Source organism: Rhinoderma darwinii, chromosome 9 (genome assembly GCF_050947455.1).
Source record: "Rhinoderma darwinii isolate aRhiDar2 chromosome 9, aRhiDar2.hap1, whole genome shotgun sequence".
Classification (NCBI taxonomy): domain Eukaryota; kingdom Metazoa; phylum Chordata; class Amphibia; order Anura; family Rhinodermatidae; genus Rhinoderma; species Rhinoderma darwinii.
In genome coordinates, this window is record NC_134695.1 from 20,306,486 (window position 1) to 20,318,732 (window position 12,247).

The 12,247-nt window shown below is 44.9% G+C and overlaps 1 protein-coding gene and 1 non-coding gene across 2 annotated transcripts; one reads left to right on the forward strand and one right to left on the reverse strand.

Annotated features, from left to right (window-relative positions):
• Nucleotides 1-5,943: 5,943 nt before the first annotated feature.
• TRNAS-GCU (transfer RNA serine (anticodon GCU)) lies at nucleotides 5,944-6,025 on the reverse strand. The gene has a single exon. It is a non-coding gene; the product is annotated as a tRNA-Ser (tRNA).
• A 291-nt stretch (nucleotides 6,026-6,316) lies between these two features.
• On the forward strand, nucleotides 6,317-8,862 carry B4GAT1 (beta-1,4-glucuronyltransferase 1). The gene is made up of 2 exons (XM_075837333.1): nucleotides 6,317-7,737; nucleotides 7,821-8,862. The coding sequence occupies exons 1-2, from the start codon at nucleotides 6,667-6,669 to the stop codon at nucleotides 8,010-8,012; spliced, it is 1,263 nt and encodes a 420-aa protein (XP_075693448.1). The 5' UTR covers nucleotides 6,317-6,666; the 3' UTR covers nucleotides 8,013-8,862.
• The last annotated feature ends 3,385 nt before the right edge of the window (nucleotides 8,863-12,247 follow it).

The window sequence follows — 12,247 nt, forward strand, 5'->3', positions numbered from 1 at the left end:
AACCGTGAGTGACTGTTCTGACCTATGCTACTATTGACCCTGCATCTTGTCTGATGTTATTGTATCTCGTCTGTCCACGGTGGCAGTTGCCGAAAAAAACGACTCTGTAGTAGCGACCTGGGGATTTTAGCGGCCAAGTCCACATCTTGGTAAACACCTAGCTATCCCTTAGACTTTGTTCCCCAGTTTAGCCCTATGCTAATACCGTTGGCAGCACAGTGGGTCCACATCATCCTCTTTTGGCCCATTGACAGTCATCAATCTTTTCGGACACCATGACACTATTAATATGTGGTCGATAGAGGTATTTCATTCAAGTCAAGGGGACTCGGCGCTTGCCAGAGCACCATGTCTTTCTCAAGCATCTGATTGTGGGGGTGTCTGGAGTCAGATCCCCACCAATATGATATTTCTGTCCTATCCTAATGATAGGCCATCAAAGTCTTGAAATCCCCCTTTAAACCCTTAAAGGGGTTGTCTCATTAAGACCACCTCTGTCCATACGCCCAATTAGGGCAATTTTCGTTGCTCTGGCCAACCCTCCATGAGCCCGAACGGAGAGCCATTATAATCGAGCGGCTATTTTTCTGGCGGACTCAAGAAAACCTAGTATAGTTTTTTTTAACGCACTCTGCGTTTCACAGGAACTAAAGCAAAGTGGAGGTGAAATTTACAAATGAAATATTTTTTTACAGAAATTCTATTTCCCAGATTCTGCAGTTTTTAGAAATATCCTCTGACATTTTATATATATATATATATATATATATATATATATATACACATACATATATATATATATATATATATATATATATATATATATATATATATATATATATATATACTACCGTTCAAAAGTTTGGGGTCACTCAGACAATTTTGTGTTTTCGATGAAAACTCACACTTATATTTATCAAAAGAGTTGCAAAATGAATAGAAAATATAGTCAAGACATTGACAAGGTTAGAGATAATGATTTTTATTTGAAATAATAATTTTCTCCTTCAAACTTTGCTTTCGTCATAGAATGCTCCATTTGCAGCAATTACAGCATTGCAGACCTTTGGCATTATAGCTATTAATTTGCTGAGGTAATCGGGAGAAATTTCACCCCATGCTTCCAGAAGCCCCTCCCACAATTTGGATTGGCTTGATGGGCACTTCTTGCGTACCATACGGTCAAGCTGCTCCCACAACAGCTCTATGGGGTTGAGATCTGGTGACTGCGCTGTCTACTCCATTACAGATAGAATACCAGCTTCTTCCCTAAATAGTTCTTGCATAATTTGGAGGTGTGCTTTGGGTCATTGTCCTGTTGTAGGATGAAATTGACTCCAATCAAGCGCTGTCCACAGGGTATGGCATGGCGTTGCAAAATGGAGTGATAGCCTTCCTTATTCAAAATCCCTTTTACCTTGTACAAATCTCCCACTTTACCAGCACCAAAGCAACCCCAGACCATCACATTACCTCCACCATGCTTGACAGATGGCGTCAGGCACTCTTCCAGCATCTTTTCAGTTGTTCTACGTCTCACAAATGTTCTTCTGTGTGATCCAAACACCTCAAACTTCGATTCGTCTGACCATAACACTTTTTTCCAATCTTCCTCTGTCCAATGTCTGTGTGCTTTTGCCCATATTAATCTTTTCCTTTTATTAGCCAGTCTCAGATATGGCCAGCATCCCGGAGTCGCCTCTTCACTGTAGACGTTGACACTGGCGTTTTGCGGGTACTATTTAATGAAGCTGCCAGTTGAGGACCTGTGCGGCGTCTATTTCTCAAACTAGAGACTCTAATGTACTTGTCTTGTTGCTCAGTTGTGCAGCGGGGCCTCCCACTTCTCTTTCTACTCTGGTTAGAGCCTGTTTGTGCTGTCCTCTGAAGGGAGTAGTACACACCGTTGTAGGAAATCTTCAGTTTCTTGGCAATTTCTCTCATGGAATAGCCTTCATTACTAAGAACAAGAATAGACTGTCGAGTTTCACATGAAAGCTCCCTTTTTCTAGCCATTTTGAGAGTTTAATCGAACCCACAAATGTAATGCCCAGATTCTCAACTAGCTCAAAGGAAGGTCAGTTTTATAGCTCCTCTAAACAGCAAAACTGTTTACAGCGGTGCTAACATAATTGCACACGAGTTTTCAAGTGTTTTCTAATCATCCATTAGCCTTCTAACACAGTTAGCAAACACAATGTACCATTAGAACACTGGCGTGATGGTTGCTGGAAATGGGCCTCTATACACCTATGTAGATATTGCATTAAAAACCAGACGTTTGCAGCTAGAATAGTCATTTAGCACATTAACAATGTATAGAGTGTATTTCTGATTAATTTAATGTTATCTTCATTGAAAAAAAATGTGCTTTTCTTTAAAAAATAAGGAAATTTGTAAGTGACCCTAAACTTTTGACCAGTAGTGTGTGTGTGTGTGTATATATATATATATATATATATATATATATATATATATATATATATATATCCAGATGTAGCAATCTTTAACTTTATTCTGATAATTTGCTGCAACGTGATATCACACAACAAAAACCATTGAAAAGTCATTGAAAAAGTCAAGATAAGAGATCTAGCCATTGTTTATTTGATGCGTTAAAAGTCAAGGTAAAGACGGCTACATCTGTATATATATATATATATATATATATATACATACATATACCAGTATAGAAAACCCATAACACGGGTTTGCTAGCAAAAGGAATGATGATAAGTATGTGTAAAAAATATTATAAAAAAATATAAGGGAACTCTTTACTGTGGGCGATATTTTATGTAATTAGCGCCTCCAGGTCGATCTGACTATCATCTCAACTGTGCCTCGGACACCACGTCCTCGCCCAATAGATATAAGATTATCAGGATTGTCTCTTTTAGGCCTGGTTTACACGAGCGTGTGCGTTTTGCTCAAGCAAAAAATGCGGCGTTTTGCGTGCGCAAACAGCACTTAACAGCTCCGTGTGTCATCAGCGTATGATGCGCGGCTGCAAGATTTTCTCGCAGCCGCCATCATTATGACACTCCGTTTGGAGTTTGTAAACAGAAAAAGCACATTACATTCAGAGTTTGACAGCTGTTGCGCGAATCACGCTGATCGCATGGAAGTGCTTCTGTGTGACCTGCGTGATTTTCACGCAACCATTGACTTCAATGGGTGCGTGATGCGCGAACAGCGCACAAATATAGGACATGTCGTGAGTTTTTTTCAGCGGACTCGCGCTGAGCAAAACTCACGGACTGTCTGCATGCCCCCATAGACTTACATAGGTCCGTACGACACGCGTGAAAAGCACGCGCGTCGCACGGACGTATATCACGCTCGTGTAAACGAGGCCTTATGGCTGAGTTCACACAGGGCAGATACACTGCGTAATAGCAGGCAGCATATCTGCCCTATGCGCCGCAGGGAATTCCGGGTGAAAAAGCGCACAAAACTGTTGTGCAGTTTTTGGGCCGGAATGTCCGCTGCAAAAAACTGCAGCACCTAGCAGGCTGGCCTCCTGGGATGACATCTCATCCCAGGAGACTGCTGCAGCCTGTGACTGGCTGCAGCGGTGGTCACATGGGATGAAGCGGTGGTCACATGGGATGAAGCGTCATCCAAGAAGGCCGGCCCTCTGAGTTCCATTTTTTGCGGTGGGATCGCTATAAATGCGCCGCAAGAAACGGAACAACTGCTATTTGATGCAGGATTTACATCCCCATTGAATTCATTGTGGAAATCCTGCAACATATTAGCATTGCACAGATGACGTAATCGCGTCAGCGTGACATGAATACGTCATCTGAGCAGCAACGCTAGGTTGTTATGGATGCGAGAGGCGGGGTCTCCGCTCTGCTCCTCTGCAATCTGCCGCCGCACACCATGGACGGGTACAGTTCGTTTAAGCAGGTGGGCGTCGTAAAGCACCCGGCGGCCGAGTGGCCCCCTACAAGAGCAGTGGGTCCCCGGCACTTGCCCGTGTTCGCCGGGTGCTGATGCCGGCCCTGGTCCCTAGGATCCACCGGCTACACCGTAGACTACAGCCATCCATGTAGTACGACTCCCATCTCTCAACAAACGCTCCCGTGGGTTGTGTAGTAAACCAAAGACCAATATTACCACCACATAGTGACCATATAGTGGTAGATACCAGTCCTACACAAGCGCTCTGCAGACCATTTAACTTAAAGGAGTTTTCACATCTTAGACATTTATGGCATATCCACAGGAAATGGCAAAAATGTCTGATAGATGAGGGTCCCAGCTCTGGAACCTGCACCTATATCTAGAACTGACCGCAGAATCCAGGCAGAGACCAGTGGAGAGAAGGTCACAACGTACGCGCCGCTCGGCTGTTCCCATAACAACCATACTAGAGAATACAGACAGCTGCGCGCACGCACGCACGACCCTCTCTCCACTGGTCTCTGCCTGGATTCTGCGGTCAGTTCTTGATGTAGGTGCACGTCCCAGAACTGAGACCCACATATATCAGAGATTTTTTGCATTTCCTGTGGATATGCCATAAATGTCTAAGATGGGAAAACTCCTTTAATACAATAGAGTGAAATCATTGGTGACGTCTTCTCAGATTGGAGTCGCTGACTTTTCTTTTTCTTCTTCATCCGGCCCGGATTTCCCTGGTGCCTTCTCCTGACTACGAATCACCTTGGAAGAATTTCTAACACAAACAACTTTGGCTTCTCACTTTTCTAGCACCTCCCCACCCTCTACAAAAACCTCACCATTTATAGTGCTCCAGATAGAAATAATGCCCCCTCAGTGCCACACACTATAATAGTACCTCTTTTAGGTCCCACAATAATTATAGTGCCAAACACAAGTCCCAGTAGACAGTGCCACACACAGCCTCCTGTAGATAGTGCCTCACACAGCCCCCTCTTGTAGATAGTGCCACACGCAGCCCCCTCTTGTAGATAGTGCCACACACACACACAGACCCCCTAGTAGATAGTGTCACACAGCACCCCGTATAGTGCCGCACAGTCTCTCTATTAGATTGTGCCACACAGCCCTCCCCCTGTATATTGCCACACAGCCCCCTGTAGATAGTGCCACACAGCCCCCCAGTAGATAGCACCACACAGCCCCCCTAGTAGATAGCGCCACACAGTCCTCCCCCTGTATAGCGCCCCACAGCCCCCTCAGTAAGTAGTGTTACATTGTGGTGCTGTTTTTCGGACGGAATTTCCGCCGCGGAAAGCAGCGCTGTTAATAAAAATAGAAGCAGCTATTGAACCAGCGATCGCTGAAACGCTTGCATGATATACTGCAGTACTAACAATTTTGTCAGGCTCCTATTAAGCACTGCCTCTGACGGGGTTTAATAAGAGCACAAAATGGCAGACCTAGGGGCCTTCATTAGATTGCGTCGCAGAGGAGAAGAATGTGAGTAAATGACCAAACTTGTCTGTAACATGAATTATCAAGTGTCACCACAAGAGGGAGCCCTTTCTTATTGACTTCTATAGTAAAATAAATGATCACATTTCTCCACAAGAGGGAGCTGCTGCTTATTGATTAGTACAATGTAAATAAAATTATAGAAACTGTCCACAAAACGGAATCTGATCTACCAGAATAAATCATCTCATTCTAGAAATCCGAGAGAAGAAACTTTCTCTGAAATTGTAGATTTTGATGATATTCAAACATTAGCTAGGAGCTTCCCTTCTGGAGAACATTGTACATTTCCTCACATTACTGAAACAAATTAAAATAATGTGATTATTTATTCCAGTGATATAAGGTCAAAGGAGCTCGATTTAAATAGGGACTTCTGATAATTTACTTACGTTACAAAAGTCAAACAAAATATGGAAGTGGGTAACATATTCCGAACACGTATAATAATATCAGTGGAAATGGGGACGACGACAAAACAATGCAACGTCTATAACTTTTGAGGAAAAACATCGACGAGGATGGGATTCGAACCCACGCGTGCAGAGCACAATGGATTAGCAGTCCATCGCCTTAACCACTCGGCCACCTCGTCTTCAGGTTTCCTGTCCAATTGTTCTGTTAGACATCTCTACAAGTAATGACGCACTCCGCACCGTTTTTATAGTCCACTCTGCAACTCGCGGTTTCCCACTATTCTGTTCTACTGCGTTTCTTTCTTTTAATCCACGATAAAAAAAATATATACATCTACACCTTCTCTGAATCCATTCGTCGAGGTCTTCCACTTGCTCCTCCAGCACAGTGGAGGGCGCTGTGCATTTTAAGCAGTTTTCCAAGTGCACGCTTGATAAGCTTACTTTGTTGTATGTGGTGAGGGATGATGGGTAATAACGCGAGTAGCGTCGTGGGCGGGGTTACAGCTGTAGTTCTCAGGCGCTAAATATTGCAGTTAGAGGTGGTACAATGAGAGGATGGTCTGTGGGTAGAAGTGTGAGTGCAGCCGGTCTTGACTAGTGGGGCATCGGGTGGTAGTGATGCTGCGGTGCTTGGTCTTCATACTGAGGACCCGTCTGTTTCTGTCTTCTTGCAGTAAGTTCATGGTATCGTCCGGGATAACGGAACACAGTGCTGTGTGATGGGTGTGGATTGCGAGCTCTGCTGCCACCTCTCCCTATTCTGCCAGGGTAGTTGTTGATTTCACACCCAGAGTGGGAATCGCACTCAAAAAGGGCAATGCCAACTGCAGTGCGTTGCTCTTTCTTCCGTGTGGTCCTCGTAGCACTCTTCCTTGTGGCTCTCCTTCAGCTTCTCTACCTCTCACTTCTCTCTAATTTACATGGCCAGCAGCAGAGGTCAGCGCATCCGGTGCTCGCCGGCACTCCACGTACTGAGCCAAGATGGCAGAAACAACAGAGGGATCACCTCAAAGCCGTTTTGGCTTCGGGGGGCGTACTCGATGCCAATGGACAATACCGAATTTATCGCCATCTTTTAGTACCTGAAGGGGGACAATTGAAAGACGTGGTGTTGGCTTCTCATGCTAGCCTGGGTAACCTATGGAATTTGCAGGAGCTGGTGCAGCGGTGGGATGGCAGGATTTCATTAGCACTGTTTGCCTCTAGTGCTGCTCAGGCTAAACTAGCCACTCTGTTAACCTATACCCTTGCCCAGCTGTGCCCATCAGTCAGGCAAAGGGTCTATTTTCATCTTGTGTGCCAGTCTGGAGAAACAGCTGTTTTTCCAGAACTAGATGATGCGACAGAATTTGCCCATCTTCAAACATGCCAGGATGTCTTTGCCAAGGCAGCAAGTATGGGCACCAATCTAATAAACTATGCAGGGAACGCATCGTACCCCAATAACTTACTAAGAAATGTGGCTAGGGCTGGTATTGGGCGTACAGCCTTTGTACTTGTGGTTGATATTGATATGATACCCAGTCAGGGGCTGAGGTCAGGTTTTTTGGATTTTGTTGCTGGAGGGGTTGAGCAACACGTGGTATTTGTGTTGCCTGCGTTTGAAATTCGACATACTCGACGGCTGCCTAGCACCAAAGACGAACTTCTTCGACTGTACCAAGTGGGGGAAGTGCGAGCGTTTTATGAAGAATTATGTCCACAATGCCAGGCACCTACTAATTATTCCGTCTGGCTAAACTTGCCAGAGAAGGGCGCTTCTGGTAGACTGGCAGTTGCTTATGTTGTTGAGTGGCGAGATCCATGGGAACCGTTTTATATTGGGAATAAAGAAGTGCCAGCCTATGATGAGAGGTTCAAGCAGTATGGATTTAACCGAATCAGTCAGGTAATGCTTTGACTTCTAATACAATGTAGTAGGGTCATTAGGGAAGGAGCATTGATAATTCAGTCTTTCTTTTCTCTCTCTAGGCTTGTGAACTTAATATGGCTGGCTTCTCCTTTGCAGTCCTGGACTCTGCATTTTTGCTTCATAAAGGCCATAAACTACCTGGAGACTTTCACAGTCAAAAAGAGACCGAGAACAAAAGGAACCGGTTACTGTACAGGGGCTTCAAGGAGGAGCTCAAGATGAAGTACCCGGATTCCAGCAGACGCTGCTAATAAAGTCTCTACCTGAACTGACAACCGAGCTTCTCATATGATATGGGATATGGAAGGTCATGACATTGTAACAATAGAGTTATTTTCTTGGGTGAATCCGCTCGACCTCTAGAATCCCTCTAATGTGATGTAATGTATGTTTGTATTTATTGTGTGCGACTACTGAAAATTTGGTACTACATCAATCTGCCATAGAATCCTCCTGCCACCTGACCAGCATTATTCCTGTTAGTCTCCCCTTAGTCCTTTCTCGTTAAAACGGATCTTCCACGTTCCCGATCTGTGGGCAGCATGATATAAAGGAGCAACTAAGTATCGTTTTTTTTCGTAATAGGAAATATTCAGTATAAGGCCGGTTTCGCACACCTGTAATGTGGCAGTGGTTTAGCGGCCGTATTACGGATTTAACCCCATGTTGATCTAAGTTCACTAGAACCGCTGGTGGTCCATGTCTTCTAGCTGTAACAAGTGAGATCCTGGTTTTCTCTGGGCTTATGAGTCTGGAGGGCAGGCCTACTCAATGACTGACAACCTTCCCTAAATGCACCTGCAGAAATAGATCCCAAAAGTGGAAGGAGAAACCCCCAAAACACCCCAATGAGAATACTTAAAAACAGCAAGGGAAATGGACTCTCTTGAATTCCCTCTTCTGTACGGTGTGGCGGTATGAGTAATCACTCACTTGAACCATCTTATTCTTTTTTTTATTTCTATCCTATACTGTTTCTGAACTACTATTGCACCACTATACTGTCAGTCTCGATGGATCCGTCATCTCTTTTCCTTTTTCCTCCTCTGCTGGTCTACTAGCGGTGTTTGGAGCTGGTATAAAATAAACCACTCAATCTACCCTCCGCTTTTGTTTTATTTTATTTTGCAACAGATCTTCTCATTACTCATGAGATCCAGCCAATATACAATTATATATGTTAGAATACTGATTATATCATGTTAGAATACTGCTGGTGCCCTTGTAAAGAAAAACAAAAACAACATATCTAAATGCACTCAAGCGTATTATGGGTCTGTGCAACCTCATAATAATATGCCACCCATAGATTTCTTTAGGGCGCTACTTATATTTCTGTACGCTTATATGGAGTTTTCTATTCTCTTGGATTCTGTGTGAATCCAACAGAAAAGTAAATGTGACGTGTTCTATTCGATCCCATAATCCTGAGCGTTGCTTCCAGGGGAGATAAATTCTGTAAATACGGTACCATACGGTGCACCATATAGTGGCACACAGTGCCTAAAATATGGAGGGCTCTGTGCCGCAGTGCAGGTTTTGCGGTGGGCATGAGACCTAAGGTCTCTTTCACACGGTGGGATATTGGTAAGTATTTGTTAGTCAAAACCAGGAGTGGAACCTACACAGAAAAAAGTATAATGGAAAGATTTGCACCTCTTCCACTGTGTGTTTTGGCTCGCAAATTCTGATCTAAATTCTTCCGTGTGCAAGTGGCCTTAGGCTGCATTCACATGTGCAGTTTTTATGCGGTTTTTGAAGCCAATGCCAGGAGTGGATTATAAAAGGGAGGGGTTGTATATAGAAAGACCACTTTTTTTTTTTAAATCTACTTCTGATGTGTGGCATAAAAAACAGCATCAAAATGGCACGTGTAAGGCCCTGTTCAGACAGAGCTCCTTGACATGGAAACTGCGTTGAAAAACGCAAAAAAACCTTAAGAAAACGCCTCCCATTGATTTCAATGGGAGTCGGAGGCGTTTTTCCCCGCGAGTGGTAAAACTGGCTCACGGGTTAAAGAAGCGACATGCCCTATCTTCGGGTACTTACGTCTCTGACATCAATGGGAGGCAGAGAAGGTGTTTTTGCCCGCAGCACTCAAATGCCGCGGGTGAAAAACGCAGCAAACGGCAAGCAGGCAGATCAAAATCTGTCCCAAAATTCCAGATGGAATTTTGAGGCAGAACTTTCTGCCTACAAAAAGCTCTGTGTGAACAGGGCCTAAAAGTACCCTGAGTGCCCACAGACGTAGCAGATTTATCTGCCAGCAAGAGCCACACGTGTTAAGTGCGGATTTTACCCCTTCTACATTGGAAAGTATGACATCCGCAGTGAACATCTAGAACAGAATGAGCATGCTGCAGATTTGGAGATCCGCAGCATGCTCTGATTTCCCTCTGGAAACTGTTCAGCAGCATGTGCATGAGATTTTTAAAATCTTATACACTTGCCTGTAAGGGTATGTGCACACGCTAGCTTCCTTTTACGTCTGAAAAGACACTGTTTTCAGGAGAAAACAGCTGAGTCGTTTCAGACGTAAAAGCTCCTCGCATTTTGCGAGGAGTCTTTGACGCCCGTAATCTTGAGCTGTTCTTCATTGACTTCAATGAAAAACGGCTCAAATTACGTTTCAAAGAAATGTCCAAAGAAGTGAACCCAGCCTAAGGGCAGATTCACACGAGCGTTGCGTTTTTGCGCGCGCAAACAACGCGGCGTTTTGCGAGCGCAAAAACCATTTGACAGCTGCGTGTGTCATGCGTGTCTGATGCGCGGCTGCGTGATTTTCGCGCAGCCGGCATCATAGAGATGAGGCTTGTCGACGCCCGTCACTGTCCAAGGTGCTGAAAGAGCTAACTCTTTCAGCACCCTCGACAGTGAATGCCGAACACAACAGCGAAAAACCTGTAAAAAAAAAAGATAAAGTTCCTACTTACCGAGAACTTCCCGGCCGTTGCCTTGGTGACGCGTCCTTGGTGACGCGTCCTTGGTGACGCGCCTCTCTTGACATCGGGCCCCACCTCCCTGGATGACGCGGCAGTCCAAGTGACCGCTGCAGCCTGTGATTGGCTGCAGCCTGTGCTTGGCCTGTGATTGGCTGGAGCTGTCACTTGAACTGAAGTGTCATCCCGGGAGGTCGGACTGCAGGAAGGAGACAGGAGTAATCGGTAAGTTAGAACTTCGGTTTTTTTTACAGGTTCATGTATTTTGGGATCGCAAGTCACTGTCCATGGTGCTGAAACAGTTTAACTCTTTCAGCACCATGCACAGTGAATCTCTCCCGACGTCGCGGACCGGAAATTTTTTTGCCGGGTTCGGCCAAAACGAGTTTGGCCGAACCCGGTGAAGTTTGCCTCGGTTGTCGGGGTTCGCTCCTCGCAAAGACACTCCGTTTGGATGCTTGGAAACAGAAAAGCACGTGGTGCTTTTCTGTTTTCATTCATCCTTTTCACTGCTGTTGCGCGAATCACGCTCGTCCCACGGAAGTGCTTCCGTGTGGTGCGCGTGATTTTCACGCACCCATTGACTTCAATGGGTGCGTGATGCGCGAAATACGCAGAGTTATTGAACCTGTCGCGCTTTTTGCGCAGCAGACAAACGCTGCGCAAAAAGCACGGACTGTCTGTACTGCCCCATAGACTTGTATTGGTCCATGCGTGCCGCGTGAAAACCACGCGGCCCGCACGGACCGAATACACGCTCGTGTGAATCCCCCCTAACTCTCGCTGCTAATTTTCCACCTGTAAATCCCTACAGAAAATTTGCAAGAAATCTGCTACATGTGCAGGGCTTCTTTAAAGAGGCTCTGTCACCACATTATAAGTGGCCTATATTGTACATGATGTGATCTGCGCTGCAACGTAGATTACAGCAGTGTTTTTTATTTAGAAAAACGATCATTTTTGGCGGAGTTATGACCTATATTAGCTTTATGCTAATGAGTTTCTCAATGGACAACTGGGCGTGTTTTACTTTTTGGCCAAGTGGGCGTTGTGGAGAGAAGTGTATGAAGCTGACCAATCAGTGACCAATCATTTACACTCCATTTATTTACACAGCACATAGTGATCTAGGTATATTGCTATGTGCAGCCACATAAACACACTAACGTTACTGCAGTGTCCTGACAATGAATATACATTACCTCCAGCCAGGACGTGATGTGTATTCAGAATCCTGACACTTCTGTAGCGTCTGTGTGAGATTACAGCACAGCGAGATCTCGCTGTGAATGACAGCTTACAGCGTAATCTCGCGAGACTATCCCTGCTATGCTGTAAATCACAGAGAAGTGTCAGGATTCTGAATACACATCCCGTCCTGGCTGGAAGTAATGTATATTCATTGTCAGGACACTACAGTAATGTTAGTGTTTGTGTATGAGGCTGCACATAACGATATAGCTATATCGCTATGTGCTGTATAAATGAATGGAGAGAAGTGCATGACGCCGATTGGTTAGCGTCATACACTTCTCTCCACAACGCCC

Excerpts from the sequence above, each read along its gene's own strand:
- B4GAT1 (XM_075837333.1), top strand. The coding sequence starts at position 6,667 with ATGCCAACTGCAGTGCGTTGCTCTTTCTTCCGTGTGGTCCTCGTAGCA. Across the intron at positions 7,738-7,820 it reads GATTTAACCGAATCAGTCAG|GCTTGTGAACTTAATATGGC; the intron begins GTAATGCTTTGA and ends TTCTCTCTCTAG.